The sequence below is a fragment of the Pseudorca crassidens genome, chromosome 14, assembly GCF_039906515.1.
Source record: "Pseudorca crassidens isolate mPseCra1 chromosome 14, mPseCra1.hap1, whole genome shotgun sequence".
NCBI classification, from domain to species: domain Eukaryota; kingdom Metazoa; phylum Chordata; class Mammalia; order Artiodactyla; family Delphinidae; genus Pseudorca; species Pseudorca crassidens.
The window spans coordinates 38,446,133-38,467,907 of NC_090309.1; the positions used below are offsets into that span (position 1 = coordinate 38,446,133).

General features: G+C 37.4%; 1 protein-coding gene across 8 annotated transcripts in view; it reads right to left on the reverse strand.

Moving 5' to 3' along the window:
- EHBP1 (EH domain binding protein 1) overlaps nucleotides 1–21,775 on the reverse strand; it is a 344,818-nt gene that overhangs the window by 155,595 nt on the left and 167,448 nt on the right. For all 8 annotated transcript variants that reach the window (XM_067704925.1, XM_067704931.1, XM_067704927.1 and 5 more), the window contains one exon: nucleotides 17,460–17,649. In XM_067704925.1, coding sequence (XP_067561026.1) covers nucleotides 17,460–17,649 — 190 coding nt within the window. The remainder of the gene's footprint in view (nucleotides 1–17,459; nucleotides 17,650–21,775) is intronic.

Genomic DNA, 21,775 nt, shown 5'->3' on the forward strand with positions numbered 1-21,775 from the left:
GGGACATGGGTTCGAGCCCTGGTCTGGGAAGATCCCACATGCCGCGGAGCAACTAGGCCCCTGAGCCACAACTACTGAGCCTGCGCGTCTGGAGCCTGTGCTCCGCAACAAGAGGCCACAACAGTGAGAGGCCCCCGCACCGTGATGAAGAGTGGCCCCCACTTGCCACAACTAGAGAAAGCCCTCGCACAGAAACGAAGACCCAACACAGCCAAAAATAAAAATAAATAAATTAAAAGAAGGCTCAACATTAAAAAAAAAAAAGATGTATTTTCCAAGAAAATATTTTAATGCATAGTTTTGTGTTGACAGCAAAGTATATGAGAATAAATATAAACAAAATAACATCATTTGTCAGCAAGCTCATCAATATACTTTAGTATAATTTCTCAAATTCTGAGACAAAACTGTAGATAAAATTCAAAGGATGTAAAAATAAAGACAAAAATTTCCCCATTTTAAATAAGATATCCCATTTTTTAAAAAGCCTGTGAGTAAATTAGTTTTGTTTGTTGAATCATACTTTCTCAATGATGCAATTTTAGGCTAAATATTTAGCCTTTACTTTCAATTTTTCTTATACTGATAGTGGCTTATCAGACCATGATTTCTCTGTTTTCCAGGCTTTTGGGTCTAGTAGTTAATGCATTATAGAATCCTTAAATGTATCAGCAAAGTTTACTACTTAAAAGAGGCCTTCCAAATTCTATTTTTATAAATAAAAGACTCTTTTTAGCAAGTAATTACTCAGTAAATCTGTTTACAAATTTGTATTTGCCTGCAGTATGGCACATTTACACTAGAAAGTGTGTGATGTACTGAATGACCTATACTTTGCCTGTTTCCTTATTTTTTAAACAGGGAAAACAGCACACACCCTACTTATTTCATGGTTTTGTATAGAGAATAAAACAAATCATGCATATTTAAATGTTTCAGAGATTATAAACCACTTCATAAATGTAAGGAATTGTTATTATGCAAAGAGAATTCTGTCAACTGGTCAGCAGTTATATTTCTTTGAAGCAATGTTCAGTTCGTATGGAAATAGACACAGATAAACCAAGGTAAAAAGTTCTGTATCAAAGAGTCTTAAACTTTTCATTCCATAATTTTCTTAAGAACTTTTATGATCCTAGCAGTTGGGAACCACCATCATCTTCGTGATTCTTCTAGATGGTCTCAGCATGGAACTCCAGTATGTGTGAATACAAAATATTTGTGAGGGAACAAGTGGCAGGTGTTCCTACTCCCAGTCTAATGTTACCTGCTGTCATTTAATTCAGACCCAGTCTCCAAATTCACACCCAAAAACTTTTAGCAAGGCTGTGTGCTTTCATATATACGCTGCCTTAGTGAGAGACCACACATGGTGAATCTGGAGGGAAAGGTTCCTTACTCTAAGCAAAGGGACTGGCAGAGAGGAGATACTAGAAAATGATAAAATGTTTATGTTGCCTATTTCCCTATTAAAATACAGCATGAATCTTAAGAGACTACTGAAGCCAGTTTTACTTTCTCCACATGGGACTTACCAACATCCCTGTCCCAGGGATGATGTCCCTGTCTCAGCCCCTGTGCCCTTGTTCTCAATGTTGTTCTGACACAGGGGAGACCCCTCAGATCCTCAATTCATGACTGAAGTATCTTCTCTGTGAAGCTGACAATTAACAAATTTTCTCCCGGGAAGCTTCAACAGGCCAACACCTCCTGATCACCCTGAGCTCAGACATCTTTGAAAGAGGTTTAAGGGTCATTTTCTTGCAGTTTGCATTTTTGTTTTGTACATCAATTTCATTTTTTTTTTTTTTTTTTTGCGGTACGCGGGCCTCTCACTGTTGTGGCCTCTCCCATTGCGGAGCACAGGCTCCGGACGCGCAGGCTCAACAGCCATGGCTCACGGGCCCAGCCGCTCCGTGGCATGTGGGATCTTCCCAGACCGGGGCACGAACCCGTGTCCCCTGCATCGGCAAGCGGACTCTCAACCACTGCGCCACCAGGAAAGCCCTGTACATCAATTTCATTTTAATTGTCCTATTTCACAAAATAGTACACCATGCTGATCCCTGGAAAAGGCAAGACCAATTCTACTGTTCTGCCATCTATGTGTAGGTGCATGTTTCAGATGGAAGAAAGGGAGAAGAAAGAATGGAAGAAGCTTAAAACTGTCTAAAACTGAATTCATTTTCTTAAACACAAACTTATCTTCTCATACTCTCTTTCTCTATTATAGGCAGAGCCAGGATGATCTTCCTTCCTTCCTTCCTTCCTCCCTCCCTCCCTTCCTTCCTCCCCGCTATGTATCTATCCATCCATCCAAAAGAATTTATTGAGCACTTACTACATGTTACACACCCATGCTAGGCTCTAAGGACATAGAAATGAAAAATGGAGCTCATAGAGCAGTGGGGGAAAAAAGATGATAAAGTATCTAGGTAGAAAACAGTGATTGAGAAAAGGGGGATAGTTTATATAGGGTAGTCAGGGAAAGCTTCTTTAGAGACGTGACATTGAGAAGAGATGTTTCAGATGGAGTGAAAAACAAATATAAAGGCCCTGAGGCTAGAATGAACTAGGCATGCTTGAGGATGAGAAGACCAGCATGGCTCTAATAGAACAAAGAAGGCAGCGGATTGAAGGAAATAAGGTTGGAGAAAAAGGCAAAGACCAGGTCACATAGGGCCTTGAAGGCCATGGTGATTTTATTTTGCAATAGGAGGCCAACAGTGGGAATGAGGTAGTGACATAATGTGATCAATGATTTTAAAAGGTCATTCAGTGAGACTTTCAATTCCAAAAGATACTCTTGAGATATTTATACTTCAAAAGAACCAGAGCCTTCATAAAATACAAATTTTTATTGAATTGATGAGCACAAAATATTTTTTTCACATAAAGGAAAACCTGAGGATTGAACATTGAGGTAAGAATTTTCTAAGGGCAGAAAAATGTTTTTGTTTTGAGTATATCTCTGTGTATACGTTATCTTTCACAGGAAGTAATTAAGTCAATAAGTAAATATTTTAAAAAATTGGCATAGCCCTAACAACCAAGAAATCAATTCTGTCTAAACATTAAAATCATCTGGCTAATTAAAGAAAAACAAAACAAAATGGACGTCCAACTCTGACTTCTAGAGAGTTAAATTTACTGGCTTGGTGTAAAGCCCAAGCACTGATATTTTTTAGAAGTTTCCTAGCTAAAGTTGAGAACCACTACGCCAAGAAAACCCTTATACACGTATATCAAGATTTATAAAAAATATTCACAGCAGGGGCTTCCTTGGTGGCGCAGTGGTTAAGAGTCCGCCTGCCGATGCAGGGCACATGGGTTCGTGCCCCGGTCTGGGAAGATCCCACATGCCGCGGAGCGGCTGGGCCCGTGAGCCATGGCCGCTTAACCTGCGTGTCCGGAGCCTGTTGCTCCGCAACGGGAGAGGCCACAACAGTGAGAGGCCCGCGTACCGCAAAAAAAAAAGAAAAAAAAATTCACAGCAGCATCATTTCTAGCAGCAGAAATTTGGGGAAAAATTCTTTATCATCAGGAGAATGAATAAACTGTGGTAAACTCCTTGCAACGGAATATTATATAGCAATAAAATTAAATAAATTATAGCTACACACAACAACATGGATAAGTCATCAAAACATAACATTGAGTAAACAGAGAAGTCTGCCCAAAGGATAATGCATTTGTGCAAAGGTTGAAAACAAAATTAAACAACATATTGTTTAGGTGTACAGGATAATGTCATTTTTACAAAGCTTGAAGTAAACATATTATTTAGAGGTCTGTACATATAAAAGAATGGTTAGCAGCCATGTGGTTGGCAGGGTGAGGTAGATCCCAGGCAATCACAGGCACAGGGATAGGGTGAAAACATTACAGGTAGCTTTGACATTATTGGTCATGTTTTAGTTCTTAACTTTGGATGGTGCTCACTTTATTGTTATGATCCATAACTTACATGTATATTCATAGTCTTTTGCATGAATCATAAACCAAACAATAACAATTTTTTAAAGATTTCTACTGTGTAGAAAATAGACTGTGGAAAGGGTACATAAGTAGAAGCATAGAGATAATTGGGAAGCTACTGAAGTAATCTGGGAGAGAGTGTACGGTGGAATATACCACGGTGGAGTTGGGGCGATGGTGAGAAGTGATCAGATTTAGAATACATTTTGAAGAGTGGAACTTCTAGGACTTACTGATGAATAAAAAGTCTGCACTGTCCAAAATGGTAGCCATTAGTTATATATGAGTATCAAAATTAATTAAAATGAAAGAAAACTTAAAAATCAGCTTATTAGTCACACTAGCCACAGCTACACTGTAAGTGCACATGTGGCCAGTGGCTAACAAATTAGCACAGATATAAAACATTTCCATCACTACATAAAGTTCCATTTGAAAGACAGTGTGTGGGAAATGAAGGAGAAAGGATGGTTCCTAAGTTCTCTGCCTGAGCAGCTGGGTGAATGGCAGTGCCATTTACCTAGGGATGGGGAAAATCAGAGGAATAGCAAGTTTGGAAAGAAAATTAAGAGTTATTTTGCACAAGAAGAGCTGTTGAGCAGACACAGATCAGGGAGAAGTTGGAACTAGATATACATATTTGGAATATATTGGGTTGGCCAAAAGTTCATTTGGGTTTTCTATAACGTCTTATGGAAAAACCCAAATAAACTTTTTGGCCAACCCAATATTAATGTATAGATAGTATTTTAAATCACAGGATTAGACTTGATTGAAAAATGGTATCTCCCCTTTGGAAGGCCTCTTGACAATAAATATCAAAATTACAAAGGCATTATCCTTTGACTCACTTCAGGACATTTATCTAACATATATGAAATAATCTGTATACAAGGTCCTTCATTGCAGCATTGCTCAGAATAACAAAAGACCAGAAACAACACCATCTATGGGTAACTGGCTAAATAAATTATGGCACATTCAAATAGAGATGTAAAACAGAATGAAGATGCTCTCCACATACTAAAATGGGAAGATTTCCGGGATATACTGTTAATTTAAAAGAGCAAAATTAAGGGGCAGAACAGTATTTACAGGATGTTACCTTTGGGGCAAAAAAGGAAGAGTAAGAAAAAAATATTTAGATTTGCTTGTATCGGTGTAAAAACCACTGGGAGAACACACAAAAAAACTAATGAGTGATTATCTTTAGGAAGCTGGGGTGGAGAGGAGTGTAGTATGGTGAATGGGGACAGCGGTGGTAGCAAGACTTCCTGACGTGTACCTTTTTATGTTATTTTGATTTTTGAACCATGTTAATATATTACCTGGCTAAAACAATTCCACTAACATTTTCTAAAAGGAAATAATAATCAGCTACATTAAGGTATCAATGAGATAAGGACTAAAATTGACAACTGGATTTGGCAAGTTGGAGATGACCTTAACCAGGGAAGTTTCAAATGTTAGAAGTAGGAATAAAAGCCTGTTTGCAGTGGACTGAAAGAACCAGAGATGATGAGTATAGAAAACTTTTCAGAATAAGGAAGAGAAATTGGGAAGTAGTTGAAAGAACATGTGATATCTAGAAAGTTTAGGGTTTTTTTTAAGATGGACTATATCATAATTTATTTGTAAGCTAATTGAAGTGGTCAGGCACAGAGTAAGGAACTAATGCAGGAAGGAGAGTGATAAAACCAGGGTCAAAACTCTTGAGCAGACCAGGGGTATGGGTCTAATACACATGTTGGTGGGTGGGTGATCCCTGGATAAAGGCAGGGACAGGTTCATTTGTTAAAACCTAAGGCAGAACGTGAGGTTACAAATCATGCTGCCTTTTTCTCAACACACACGTAACATGCACACACACTCCAACTTCAAGGGCCTTCCACCACATATAGTTTAATACTCAAACAGTTACTATGGTCCATGAGATCCTCCAGGACCTGGGCAGTACCCACCTCTCCAAACTTGTACAACATCACTTGCTGCTTGCTCACTCCACTCCACTTACATGGACCTTCTTTCAGTTCTTTAAACACAACAAGTTATTTCTTGCTTTGGGGCCTTCATACGTGCTACCTGGAATTCTTCTGCCCTACTCTTCCTGCTGTTGTCTCCTTACTATCTCTTAATGGGTCTACCATCATTCTCTCTCTTATAGTATACTGTTCTTTTCCTCCAAAGCACTTACCATGATTTTCAGGTATATACTTATGGGTTCACTTTGTAGTACCTCTGGAAGTCAGAAACCACATCTGTTATACCCAGTATTCTAACATAATGTCTGGCACACTGTGGGTACTCAAAAAATATTATTTTTAATTGTGGTTAAAAAAAAAAAACCCACACAGCATTAAATTTACCAGCTTAACCATTTTCTTTTTTTGCGGTACGCGGGCCTCTCACTGTTATGGCCTCTCCCGTTGCAGAGCACAGGCTCTGGACGCGCAGGCTCAGCGGCCATGGCTCACGGGCCCAGCCGCTCCGCGGCATGTGGGATCTTCCCGGACTGGGGCATGAACCCGTGTCCCCTGCATCGGCAGGCGGACTCTCAACCACTGCGCCACCAGGCAAGCCCTTAACCATGTTTTAAGTGTATAGTTCAGTCCTCAATAAATGTTTTTTGAATGAGTGAAATGAGCAACACAACCAGTTGCCCAAGCTAGAAACCACTGAATCATCCTTGATTCTTATTCTTCCCTTTTCTCCCTCAGGCCCTGTTCTTTAGCTTTGTCTTTTCTAACTATAGTTTTATTCACCCTTTCATTCCCTCTTCACTGCATTGCTCGATGGCTCAGACCCCCATGACTTCTAGCCTGGACTATTATAAAACTTTCGTATCTATATCCCTGTCTTCAGGTTCATCACTCTCTATCCTTTACTTACTGTCTTCAAAGGTTTCATTCTACTGAAATCTGATCATGTCTTTCCTTTACCAAATAAAAACTAAGGGTGTACAGGGTTCAACCTGGAAATAACAGAATAAGCAGTGGTTCTGTTTTATAATCTTGGAGCCAGGATCTATGAAGGGAGGTCATTGATGCTAAAAGTCACAGCGAAGAGCAGAAGCTGATGACAGGGAAGGCAGTGGGGATAAGGCAATGGAGAAGGAATCTTACGAGAAGCTGTTCTGGAAATGCCATTAATTCTGTTACAGGAGGGCTCTTTTTTCAGGGCCTACTCTGCTTCCATAGCCATTACTAGTATTATTACGATTATTACCTTAAGATAGAATTTACATACCGTAAAACTCACCCTCTTAGTGGGAAGTTCTGTAAGTTTGACAAATGTATACAGTTGTATAACCTCTACCACTCCATTATCCCTCCCTCAAATTCCTATGTATCCCCTCACCCCCTGATAATCACTGGTTTATGTCACTGGCATTTCTGTCCCCATGGTTTTGCCTTTTGTAAATGTTTTCTATTAAAATTAAAAATAAACTCTGTTGCTTATACTAATCACTCAATTATCTGAGGTGCTTCTGTTTTCTGTACTTAAGAGGTTTAATATAAGAAGTTAAATGTGGATGGTCCTTGTTAAAAAAAAAAAAACCCAGCTATGTTAAAACCTAACTTTTCCAAAGCAGTAAAGAGGTAAGCAGATAACATTAAAGACTTTCCACTTCAATAGCATCGACTGCTGCTGGTGGGGGTGGAGGTGGAGAAATAGCTTTAGGATTTTTATCCAAATTAATACATCTTAGAATTAGAAATTCTGATGTAGTACAGATAAACAATTATTTCTTGAGCTTCACGAGGCATTCTGGGCATGAGAATGGTCCCAAACTGTGGAATTTAGTACCAGAACAGAAATATATTTTACTGTAAAGTAGTACTACAAACTTACTTATTAAAGTATCAAATACTTTATAAGTTTACATTCTCAAAGAATTATTAATTTATTCACAATGTATTTTCTATTATTGGCTTTGCTTTTCAATAAGATCATTATTAGAGGGGTTTATCTAACTTTAAAGTCTTCTTTCTGCAGCACTATGTTGCGCGATATTAGAATTTTTTTTTTTTAAAGGATACAAAAGATTCCTGGGTTACACACTTAAGACCTAATGTAATGATCTAACTTCACGCAGGTTTGCAAAGAATATGCTCACACACCCTTAATGAAAATGGCACTAATGAAGACAATATAGAGTGTATATATTAATCCTTAGATTACAACTGTTAATCCAAGTATTAAAGACTTTACATATCCCACAGTAGTTTGGACTCTTGTACATAAGCTGGTTAAAGAATATCTACTACCATTGAAAATATGTCCTAAACTCTTGCTTGAATGCCATGGAAACAGACAGTAAAAGATATATTAAGCCATTTTATGATATCTAGTTGCTCCATTAACTCAATTGTACTGTGATTGTTTTTGAGGCTTCTCCAAGTTCAAGCATGTCAGGCTTGTTCTTCAAGCCTTGCAAATTAGGACTTGTATTAAAAAACAGTGCCAAGCAAGAAGTTTAAGTAAACATAAAACCATCATAGAAACAACTAAAGGAATTCAGTTTGATTATAAATATCTTCCTCCTCAACACATCAAGTAGTAAAACCAAAAATTCTCGTTGGATTTATAGTTTATCTTGTTTTGATTTCTTCTTTGACCTATAGTTTATTTGAAAGTATATATATTAATTTTCAAATATATGGGTTTGTTCTAGCTATTGTTTTTTTTTATCAACTTCTACATTAATTGCACTTTGGGCAGAAAACATAATTCCAACCCTCTGAAGTTTGCTGAAAATTTACTTTAGAGCCTAAAATATAGTCACTCTCTGTAAAGAAATGAATTCTATGGTATAGTATTTTATTTTATTTTTTTTTTGCGGTACGCGGGCCTCTCACTGTTGTGGCCTCTCCCGTTGTGGAGCACAGGCTCCGGACGCGCAGGCTCAGCGGCCATGGCTCACGGGCCCAGCCGTTCCGCGGCATGTGGGATCTTCCCGGACCGGGGCACGAACCCATGTCCCCTGCATCGGCAGGCGGACTCTCAACCACTGCGCCACCAGGTGTAGTATTTTATGAGGTCAAAATTGTTGAGTCTTTAAATCTTACTGATATTTTTTAGTTGGCCTATTCCATCAATTATATAGAGAGATGTGCTATAATCTCTCACTATGATATGGACTACTTGTTTCTTTCTGTGTTCTTTCAAAGTTAGTTCTGTCTGTTTTGAGAATATGTAATTAAGTGGATGCAAGTTCAAAAGTTACTAAGGAATTTCCCACATTCCATTTTGGTTGATTTCATCTTCATGGTGTCATTTAACATGTTCCTCTACCACTCAGTATTTCTTGTAATCTGGTAGTTATTATAACCAGTGGCTTGACTAGATCTCAGTTTAATTCTTTGGCAAGTATACTTATGGTAGTCCTATATACTTGCTATTGCAATGTATCAGGAAGCACAAAATGCCTGACTGTCTTACTCTTAATTACATTAAGATTGATCACTGCAGGGGCTTCCCTGGTGGCGCAGTTGTTGAGAGTCCGCCTGCCGATGCAGGGGACACGGGTTCGTGCCCCAGTCCGGGAGGATCCCACATGCCGTGGAGCGGCTGGGCCCATAAGCCATGACCGCTGGGCCTGTATGTCCGGAGCCTGTGCTCCACAACGGGAGAGGCCGCAACAGTGAGAGGCCTGCATACCGCAAAAAACAAACAAAAAAAAAGATTGATCACTGCAGATCACTACAGTTAAGTATCAGCCTGATCCGTTCATCTATTATAAAACCTTTTCACTAATGATTTTATCAGCCATGCTGACTGTTGCTAGATCCATTATTTCATTAGGGATTATGAAATGGTGAGTTTTCCAATGATATCAGTCTATCTGTATTTCATAGCTAAAATTGTTCTATGGGGAAGAACTTTCCCTTACCAACTATTTAATTATCTTGAAATACATTTTATAGAGAAAAGTCAAGATGAGTACTTGATCTTTTTCCTTTATTTATCAATTTACATAATAATGAGTTGGTGTCCTAGCAACTTCAAAAGTCAACTATTTTGGTATTAACATTACAAAATCAAGAATTTTTATATATTTGATGTGTTTCAAACCTTTTACAGATATTTATTCTTTTTAATTATGTAAACATGCTCCACTGTCTCCAGCATTTAATGTTATAAAAGCATCTGATAGTAAAATCTTCCCTTTGTAGGTAACCTGCCTTTGAAATTTAAAAGTACTATTGGAATATGTCTAGGTTTGGATCTCATTCCATTCATCTTGCCTAGTACTTGTGAGTGCTTTTTTCGGTACGCGGGTCTCTCACTGTTGCGGCCTCTCCCACTGCGGAGCACAGGCTCCGCCGCTCCGCGGCACGTGGGATCCTCCCGGACCAGGGCACGAACCCGTGTCCCCTGCATCGGCAGGCAGACTCTCAACCACTGCACCACCAGGGAAGCCCCTTGTGAGTGCTTTTAATCTAAGACTCAAATCTTTCTCTGGCTCATATAAATTCTTTTCTCTCTCTTTGGTAAATTATTTCCCTCTTTTTATTCTTATTTCTATAACCCTACTATAAATATAGTGAATCTCCTGACTCTATTCTTTATTTTTCCTCCCAGAATTTTAACCTCTTCATCTTTTCACCTTGAATTCTAAAGAGAATTTTCAAGTTTGTTTTCTAACTCATTAATTTGATGTTCTGCAATATACTATCAGTTGTTTATAAGTTTAAAATTAGAAAAGTATGTTTTTTCATATCCAAGAGATCTTTCCTATTCTCAAATGATTACTTTTTACTATTTTGGGGGGAAAATTTTCAAATCTACAGAGAAGTTGCAAATATAGTACAATAAAAACCCATATATTATTAATCTAGATTCACCCATGATTAATATTTTGTCTCAGATCATTATTTTTGGTACTTGCCCTTGTTTAATTCATTAGTAGAATGTCCAAACAAGTCACACTAAAAATACTGATTAGAAGTTCTTTTTAAAAAAACTTTTGTTTCTGTGCTAAGTTTGTTTTACAGAAGGTCATTTGCTCTGATGCTAGGATCAGTCCCCTTTTCTTGACCAGTTTATTTTATTTTATCTTATTTATTTACAAAATTTAAGGAGGCACTCATTTTCAGGTTCACGCATAACATTGTAAGTGTCCACTTATGAATCAGGCATCTATTACCAAAATTTAAGGAGACACTAACTCTGGGGTTTAAACAAGTGCCATGTTTACACTTGCATTACCCTGAGAGTTAGTGGCTCCTTAAATTATGCACCCTAGTTGCCTCTCTTGCCTCACCCTAGTCCTGGCCCTGCTGTGCACGCTGTTGAGGGTCTTTTCTTTTCTTTTTTTTTTTTTTGTTTGTTTCTTATTATTATGGAGTGAAATTTATCCAATACTGGGAACTGAGAAGGGTTCTGTCATAGTTTGTATGAATCTGTTCAAGTGCTCTAGATGCATTCCTCTTCTTCATGCAGTAAAGGGTGAGCTAATCAGTGCTTCGTTCACATTTATCATCAGTAATGTACCCTAAAGTGATCCTGCCAATGTACGTCAATAACACTCAATTCACCATTTATTGCTAACTCCTTAGCCTTTATAAAGCTTTTAGCAAACAAGCCAAACTGAGTCATTAACGTGCTCAAATTATTTACCTTATTCAGGTTCTTTTTCTATGTGGTGGCACCTTTTTTCCCAATCCTCAACTGGAAAACTGTAACAGGCACCTATTTAGTTACTCTGGAATATAGCGATACAAAAGACCAACCTTTCAAAATCACACTTAATTACTCTACAAAATTTGTTTCAAAAGGCAAGCACCCTAATCATGGTTTGTTTCTTTAAGCAAAATATAACATTTTATCTCTTCCACTGAATACAGTCAGAAAAATCAAGAGGCAAATTCTGCAACTGAGCAGAAAGAAGTCTAGAAACAGTATGGTAGAATGCAAAAACAAAAACCACAAACAAAAAACCCAAGCTATCAAAAGTTGAATAGTATTCCCTTCAAAATCAACATTGTGTTACTACGTTAACACAATGTTGTCTGAAAAGGTATGGTCGTTTTCAGAGCATAGAATTACTGGTGAGGTTATTGAGAAACTTTTTTTTTGGCACCTACAATGTCAATTCTAAAATATATTTGGACATGTGCACTGTAGGGCCTTGACTAGGGCAAGGCAAGAGAGGTTCCTGGGGCACAAAATTTAAGGAGACACTTCCTTCACAGGGGGTGCAAATGAGACTCTGCATCTGCACCACCCTAAAAGTGAATGCCTCCTTAAATCTTATGCTCTAGGCACTGCCTTGCCTCAACTCTAATCTCAGCCCTGGTGCACAAATGGGGCAAATCTGACAAATGCACAGTAGCAGTAACTGACTTAAAAGCCCTTTGCAGTCTGAAAGAACCAGCTGTGTCTTCTACCTAAAGTTCTGCAAAAAGTTCCTTGTGTTTTCATAATAAGTTATCCTTTTTGCTTAAGAAAAAAAAAAATCAACAAAATGGCTTGTTTCTATTAGTCATAACCAAAAGAATACTAACCAATAGAACAGGTGATACATACAGCTGTGCCTTATTTATTCTGTATTATTGAGGAACAGGGTATTCTGGTAAGTAAGGTATTCCAGTAAATAAAAACTTTACAGGTAAGTTAAGCTTACCCTTATCTCACCCTCTGCAAGCTATCACTGAATGCAGTGTAGCATTTTATTTTATAAACTATTGTATTCAATTAAATTTTGATCTGCATCTTTTAATGATTTTCTTTGGAAGATGTGAGGCATTTTCAACTTACATGTGAGGAAATTAATAGTTTGGCTGTGTGCTTATTGTATTTCAGCATGAATGGCCCATAGGCACCATTGTGCACAGTTTTGCACAGACAGAAATGGAGGTAAAGAACGTTCTAGAAGGAGGCCTTTATGTATAAAAACTGAAAAGGGTGTTTGCTTTGTGGTTTGAAATTGCTGGTAGAATCAATCAAGGGGACTACTGTGTGTAACTCTGACTTTGGTTTACCCTGGGCTTCTCACAGTTTCTGCAATCTGTACTCAAAAACATCCAAGTATAAAACTTGGGTCTCTACCAGTGCTTTCTAGAAAGAGGTAACAATATGAGTGAGGGCTTGAGTCACTTAGCTGGGTCTTGAGATATGAATGAGGTTTCTACTTTTAGAGATGGAGTAAGTGGACAGAAGTATCATGGTCAATCACTAGAGCTGTACTAATCAGGATCTTTGAGCGAGCCCTTCTCCACGTGACCAGGCTCATTTCATCATTGAATGTGCAGGGAGACTCCTCTCTATGTTATCATAAGCGTAAGTGTAATTCTTGTGAAATCTTTATTGTCATTGATAGTTGGCTGTTAATACTGTGATTTTTATTGAATTAGGTATACAGTGCTTAATATATACCTTTGCAGATGTATTTGGCAACAATTTCACTTATGTTCCTAAGCTCTTATAACCTGACTTGCACTTTATACTAAATTGCATGAATCATATCTAGGAGTTCAGAGTTATATACTTATTAACTTATATTCACAGTCAGTAAACGGTGATCAGCCACCATTGAGTCTAATTTATCATTTTATTTTATTGCATGCTTGTGCTCTGAATGTCAGGTTACTTCCCTAAATATTGGTCTTTTGTCCTAAGTTGTCTTAAAAAGTTTCATGGTCTTCTCATTTTACAAATGCAGAAATCAATGGTCTAAAGTGAGGAGCTTATGTCGATCTATACCAGTGAGGGGTCTTTAATTGCCTTTAGGGGGGTAGTTCAAATTTAATTTACAATACTGTAAATATTGTAAATAAAATTATCTCTTTGTTTAAATCCTGGTCTTGGTTCTTCTTCATAAATTTTCTTAAAAATAAGTAGTTTCAGGGGCTTTCCTGGTGGCGCAGTGGTTGAGAGTCCGCCTGCCGATGCAGGGGACGCGGGTTCGTGCCCCGGTCCGGGAAGATCCCACATGCCGCGGAGCGGCTGGGCCCGTGAGCCATGGCCGCTGAGCCTGCGCGTCCGGAGCCTGGGCTCCGCAATGGGAGAGGCCGCAACAGTGAGAGGCCCGCGTACCGCAAAAAAAAAAAAAAAAAAAAAAAAAATAAGTAGTTTCAGGTGACAGGTGGGGGAAATTAATCATCTGGCTAAGCACTTGTTCTATGACACTGAATAGCCTCTGCAGTTAATTGCCATTGAGTGCAGTTTGGCATTTTGTTATCTAAAACAACTGTGGTGTAAATATTCTTTTATTATTCAACTAAAATTTGAGTCTGTTTTTTTTCAAAAGCTTTATTTGAACTATTGCCTCCTTTTCAGTTTACAAATAAGGAGAATAACTGACCAAGAAGCATACCTTTTTAAGCATCAGAACTCTAATTTTAATGGAAATATTTTTATGACACTTTCCTGCTTTGCTAAACAGAATATTGTACACAAAGCATAATAAGAGTCTCATGTTGACTCAAGGTTGCCAAAATGGTCAATTATTTTACTAAGCTTTAATACTGCAAAGTCTTCAGGACTACTTGGATATATATACAGGTCTATTCCTACGATGAATAAGCCCCATACCACTGTGCTTTCTCAGCTGTCATTTATCATCTTTTATCATTGTCAGTATACCATTGATTCTAACCTTCTTCCTTATCTCATACATAATTGTGTAGTTAGTAGCTTCCAATTTCTTTTTTTTCCTTTATTGGTTTGGCAATGGTCCATTTTTTTTTCCAAATGAAATCTTACATAAATATAAAAAATAAAAAGGTTTGTGCCATGGAAGTGGAACAGTGGGCCTAGTGACCTGCTGCTAAGCCTCTATACTTGGTTTCCAGTGCACAACATTGAGGTGTCTGATGGAACCCCAGGCCACCCCCAAACTAATACCACTGGTCAAATCTAAGAGTGACTTCCTCTATTCTGAAGGATGAACTTTTTGGGGGAAATGTCATCTGGTATCTTGCACAAAAGGCAACAACAAAAAAGATCCATGATCTCATTACTCAGTAACCTCTGAGTATAACGAACAAAAAGAAAAGAAAAACATTTATAAAGTTAAAAAATTTAAACAACATAGAAAGGTAAAAAAGGAAAAGAAATGGCTTCTTCAATCTTGTGCATACCCACCATTACACCAAGACCTTTCTCCTCAAATGTAACCACTATTAAGTTACTTGTGATTCCTTCCATAAGGTATATGAGTGTGTATGTGTGTCTATATATATGTGTGAATAAAGCCTTTTAAATAAAACTTTATGTATACAGAAGCTATCATACTATACTCTGTTATGCACTTTGGTTTTTCATTTAATAAGATATCAGCAATCTTTTTTTTTTTTTTTTTTTTTTTTTTTTGCGGTACGCCAGCCTCTCACTGTTGTGGCCTCTCCCGTTGCAGAGCACAGGCTCCGGATGCGCAGGCCCAGTGGCCATGGCTCACGGGCCCAGCCGCTCCGCGGCATGTGCGATCTTCCCGGACCGGGGCACGAATCCACATTGCCTGCATTGGCAGAAGGACTCTTAACCACTGTGCCACCAGGGAAGCCCAGCAATCTTTTTTAAAGTAATCTTTGACAGTTGTGTTTCACATAGTTGAGTTATCCAAACTAACTTCCAGATCAGCAGATTACTGTGCATATGACTGATTGTGTTTCTATTGTCTGCGTCTGAACATGATGAGGCATTTTCTAAGAGAAGCATGGTGGTAAAATGCTCAGCTTTCTCCACAAACATCAGTTATTCCACAATGTGTCTACAATGGAACACTATCCTCAAAATAATATAAAAAATAGCTATGTTATACTTTTCTACACCAGAACTTAATCACCGTGCGTAACCATGTTTCTATGGAAAACAGAATTTAGAGTTCCGACTTGGAACTGGAAATACCTCTCTAGACATAGAACAGCACAATGGGAAACATGGGTTTTAGACTCAAAAGACCTCAATTTTAATCCTGGCACTGTCAATACTAGTTTTATCACTTTGAGCAAGTTACTTAACTAAAGTTCAGTTTCTCATATGTAAAAAGGAGATAATGGTATGTATTTCTCAGGCTGTTCTGATCAAATGAAGTAATAGAACATTGCCTGGCACATAATAAGGTACTGTTAAGTCCCTTTCCATTCCCCTATAAAGGGATTAGGATTTCATGATTAGCTTCAAAATCCAATGGACTACAGAAGGGGGATGGGGCAGGGAGTAGGCAACCGAGCAGAGATTCAGGGAAACAAGGGACAGGTGTAGGCATTCTTGATGGTTAGAATGGATAAAGCTCCTACATAGCTTCTTGATTTTGACTAATGCCTCAGTTACTGTCTTTATTTTTGCTCTCATGGGTATAGGAATTGACCCTCTCCTTTGCTTTATATTTCTACTATCTGCTGCTTTCATTTATAGACCCCACCTCCACTTTCCCTAGACAACAGCAAGACAGAATTTAGTCCTAATTGCTCCTCCTAAAGTTTCACACAGTTAAAAAACAGCTGGTATAAAAACACACCTGTAGACTGACTTCTAGAATGGCAGAGTGAGGACCTCAGTGAACTCACTCACTCTCCCTCTGAAACAACGAAAATAAAAGCAAATAAATAAACTATTTCAGAACTCTGGCATTTAATGGAAGCCACAGAATGAACTATAAAATCCAAGAGGAACTACTGAAACTTGATGCCCTTGAGAAAAGCAGCAGCCCAGGCACCTGAAGTGGAATATGGTCCAGATAGCACATAATTAATGGAAATGCCAGTTCCAATCCTGTCTACTGGCTGGGGAACCCGTGATCTTTATCCCTCTGAGGTCAAGTTCATCTCACTTCCCCCCTAACTACCTGTGAGAATTAAATAATGTTATATGGTGACAACACCAACAACAAAACACTCATGAGTATGGTCATGAGTTATTTACCTAAAAAAACTTGCTAAATCCAACATCTCTAGCTTACACATGAAAGATATACTATTTGCAGTCAAACCATTTAAAAGCTTTAGACTTTGTTTCAACACTGTGCTTCACCTTTCCATGAAGTTATTATCCATTAATATTTCTAAAAAAGAATGACAATAAGGCCAAAACTGTAATCTGACATAAACCAAAATGACAATACTGATATTCTTTGGCAAAGTATTTCTCTGCACTGAGCCTCAATCTTTCTAGTACGTTTATCAAAAGATGATTTCTACGTCTTCCTCTGTATTAGAGTAAGCTGTTTCTCATGCCTAGATGTATTTAAGTATCCTTTCTTCAAAGCACCAATGCTACAATCCTAACGCCTTTCTTCCTCTGATTTCAAGACAGCATTTTAAAAACAAATCTTAACCCAAACTATCCAATCCATACTGTACCATAAATTTATAGACTCTCAAACGTATATACAATGTTGCAGTATAATGGATTTACTTATATTTTACTTTTATATCATCAAAAATAGCTAATAATGACTTTTCTTAATTTGAATTAAATTGCATGGGGAAAACAAGCAAACACTAATACATGTTTTACTAAGATTAAACTCCTACCTTAGGAGAAGTGGAGAGATCTCTTCCTGCAGACATAACTGTGTTTTCATTTACTCCTCCTGTCTTTGGTGAGATGGCTGGTGGGGCCGGGACTTTTCTTTTTACTCTCCTTTCAGTTTCCAGTTCTTGAACTGGACTTACCAAATTATTTGGAGGAGGAGTTGGTTTAGGTTCATAAAAAGGATTTGATCTAAATGAAAGAAGAATTATTGTTAAATGTCTTTATAAAAGTAGTTTACTCCCAATTAAAATACCATAATATTTTCATTTATAAAACTAGAACATACTGAAAATGATAAGGAAAAACCCAAACCAATAATAACTTACAATCTGGAAATAGGCACTCTCAATCTTTTGTTAATCATTAACAATAAAACTTTCCCTTTTAAAAAGTATTTTTAAATCTTTAAAATACAAAGTCATACTCAGCTCTGCTATATACAGACCCTTGGGAAAATGTTTGTAATAAGAGTAAATCCTACATATTCTCCACACCCACAGAAGAGGAAATAAGATGGAAAAACATTGATTTTTTTTTTTTTATGCTCCCTCACCAAACTTCTTCTTTTCTTGAATTTCTTCTCTTCCTCTGTGTTAAATTCCCTTCCCATTAGGGACCATCTTTTAGAAGTTCATTCAGTGAGGTTCCTTTTTGTTGTTGTTGTTGGTACGCGGGCTTCTCACTATTGCGGCCTCTCCCGTTGAGGAGGACAGGCTCCGGACGTGCAGGCTCAGCGGCCACGGCTCACAGGCCTAGCCGCTCCGCGGCATGTGGGATCTTCCTGGACCGGGGCACGAACCCACGTCCCCTGAATTGGCAGGCGGACTCTCAACCACTCAACCACTGCGCCACAAGGGAAGCCCCAGTGAGGTTCCTTTAATAGCAAATTCTTCCAGGCATTGAAAATGTCTTCATTTCAGCCTCAAACTTAAATGATAGTTTAGCTGGGTAGTTTATTCTAGTTGTTAGTTAACTCATCTCAGCAGTTTGAAATATTAGCCCCTTGTTGGCTTAATATTGCTCTTTTGTAAGTCATCTTTTGTCTCTGGTTGCTGCCTAAGATTAAGATCTCTTTATTTCTGGTTTTGAGCAATCTTACTAGAACATGTCTAAGTGTGTATTTCTTTTAAGTTTATCCTGTTCCAGAGTCCTTGAATCTCCTGTGTCTGGAGATTCATGTGTTTCACTAGTTCTGAAAAATTATCAGCCATTATATCTTTGATAGCCTCTTCTTTATTTTCTCTATTCTCTTCTCTAGAAAATCATATTAAATATATGTTGAATTACCTCTCTCCTTCATATTTTTACAAGTTTTTATTTCTCCTGTACTACATTCTGGAGAATTCCTTCACATCTATAATCCAGTTAACTTCTTCACTTTTCATCTATGTCTAATTTAATGTTCAATTCTCCATGAATTTTTAATTTCATAAGCATATTTCTTCATATGGCTGTGTGTATAATACCTTAGGTACAAAAGATCTGAGTCATTAATCATTTATACATATTTACTTTATAGTCTCTATCTGATAAATCTATCATTTGAATTCCTTGGATTTATAATCCTTGTGTTTCTTTTGTCTCCTGACTCTTTCTCTTAGTAAACTATTTCCCTGTGTATTTTGTAATTCTAGATTGTGAGTTCAGGACTTGATCTGAGGAAATCTTGTGTAGTTGCTGGGAGTCCCTCTGTTCAGAGTGTTTCATGCTTGCATTTGCCAAGCAGTTTAGGAGCCACTTTGTTTCTCACTTTCTTGGCTTGGGGGTTCCCAGATCATCCTGCCAGCATAGCGTCAAATCCACATGAAGGTAGGCCTATGCTTATAACTTCTTAGGGAAGTCTTCTTTTTTCTCTACCTGAGTCTAGCCCAGGCAGAAAATCTTCCTTGTTAACTCCCTTTATGAGTAGATATTTTTCTCGTTACTTATCCGTAAACACAAGTATCTGGTGTTTATCATGATTATTCTTCCTGTTACACAGTAATAAACTTTTATTCTGGCTATTATTTGTTTGTTGCATTTTTTTTCCCCAACACCAGTCTGTTCCCTAGAATTCAATATCTTTATGCATAGTAACAAGAGAATTTCTGAGTCTGCAAAGCTAAGAACCAGATCACCCAAACATAATAATTATACCAAGGGAACTCCACTTAGTTATATAAAGTCTGTACTGGTGATAGCCTTCTGTGTTCAGTTATGCATGTTCTTTTAACTGTAACAGTACCAGATTCATTTAGAACCAATAACGAAGTATCTATATCTCTGCCTAAAGTCAGTCAGCTCTCACAAGACTCAGGGGACCAAGTGTATCTAGACCAGAGAGGGGAAATATACCATACTTGTGATGTCACTCTCACTCTGTACTCATTTCAACAGTTAGTGTCTTGTGACTTCTTCCCATTGAGCTGGGGATATAGCCTCAGAATCTCTCTCACCTCTGCTCAGGCCTTGCAGTTATTTTTCAAACTCTAAGAGTAGTTCAAAGGGAGGTAAAAATAAAGAAATGGGCTAAAAAAATTTTTTTTAACTCTAAAACTTAGAAAAGAAAAATATCTCCCCTCTCCCCCTCAAAACTTACTATTTGCTTAACTGATGTTAAATGTTTCAGGACTGAACAAACCCACTACAGTCTAAATGAATTAACTGAATCGAACTATTTGGGTGATATTTTAAAAAATTATTCCTGGTTACACCTCTCTATAACAAATTTCCACAGTAGTTTGTAAGACGGTAGCTGCTACAATATTCATTATTAATTTGTCATATAAGTATGGTTAGTTTTTAAAAAAAACTTAGAAGCGTTAGAGGATGGATATTTCTATTACAGAAGGATCTGTGCTTAACAGAGAAAAAAATGACAGAATTCCTTATACAGGCAATTTTTTCAGTATGCTTTATATAATTGAATTTACAATACTAAGTTGCATGAAACTTTTATAAAACTTATCTAGCATGTATAACAAAGATATCTAGATACTGTCCTTTTTCTTCATGTCTCTCTGCCTCCCTCTAACCACCTGAATATTGGTATTCTTTATATATTGAAGGTAAATGCAAGTAGAAAAGTTCAGATAAACTAATTTCCAAAGTTGGTTCCTGAGGCTCATAATAAATACTAGAAACATAACAAAATGGACATTTTCTTGAAACAATTAGAGCTGTGTTTCTCAATCCATTTTACAGTATGACATGTAGTAAAAATGGAATTTGTATGCTATGCTAGAGTGAACATAGGAAACTGCTGGAAATTGAAGGTACCAAGGACTCCAGCTGCCCCAGACCATGCCTGACAGCCAAGAATACTAGGGGAATCAGTATCTCTGCAGGCCTGCAAGCCACCTGTGAGACAACAGTGTTCTAGGCACCACTGGTACTAAATCATAGGTACTAAATCATAATAAGGACAAGAAGCCTCTACTTACAAGGGCTTTAAATGATCCTCCATCTAGATCAGAGATTTCTAACTAAAACTTAATTTCCTACTCTCTAAGAGTGAACTGGATATACTTCCATGTATATGAAATATCCAAAACAGTCAAATCCATATAGAGAGAAGGTAAATTAGGAGTTTTCAGGAGATGGGGAAAAGGATTAATTGGAACTAACTACGAATATATATGGGATTTCTTTTTGGGGTGACAAAAATGTTCTAAAATTAGAGAGTGATAATGGTTGCACGACACAGTGAACAAACTAAAAACCACTTAAGTGTACACTTCACAGTGTGGCATTTTATGTTATGTGACGTATATCTCAATTTAAAAAGTGCTATTTTAAAAAGAGTAAATAGGAATAGTACATATATGTGATTATGAACAGTACTCCCTTCTCTGTAATGACAAGAATTATATAATTTCTGATAAATACATTAAAAAAATACTTAAACAGTAAGAAAAAAGTTATTTAAAGAATTAGCATAACTTCCACATTCTGTTATCATCTATGATCTGAATAATCTGTTTCAAGGCTTCTTACATCACTCTGAATAAACAATAATTATTTTTATTCTTATACTGTACACTTGAGTAATAGATTAGTTATATCGTTAACTCACTGTGAATTAAAAACTCATCAGTTATGTTAAGTGGAAAACTGGACAGAATAACTTTAAATGACATTATTCATTGTTTAAAAATATAATTAATCCAAGAAAAATAATTACAGAAAGAAAAACTAAAGTTGATTAGAAACAGTACTCGCAAACATAGTGAAGCAAGGGTGGAACAAAATCTGTATTCTTTTCCTCTCAATTTGAAAACTTATTTTTCTTTGAAAACACAATTCAAATGTATTAAAATGAGTGTGTAGCTTCCCT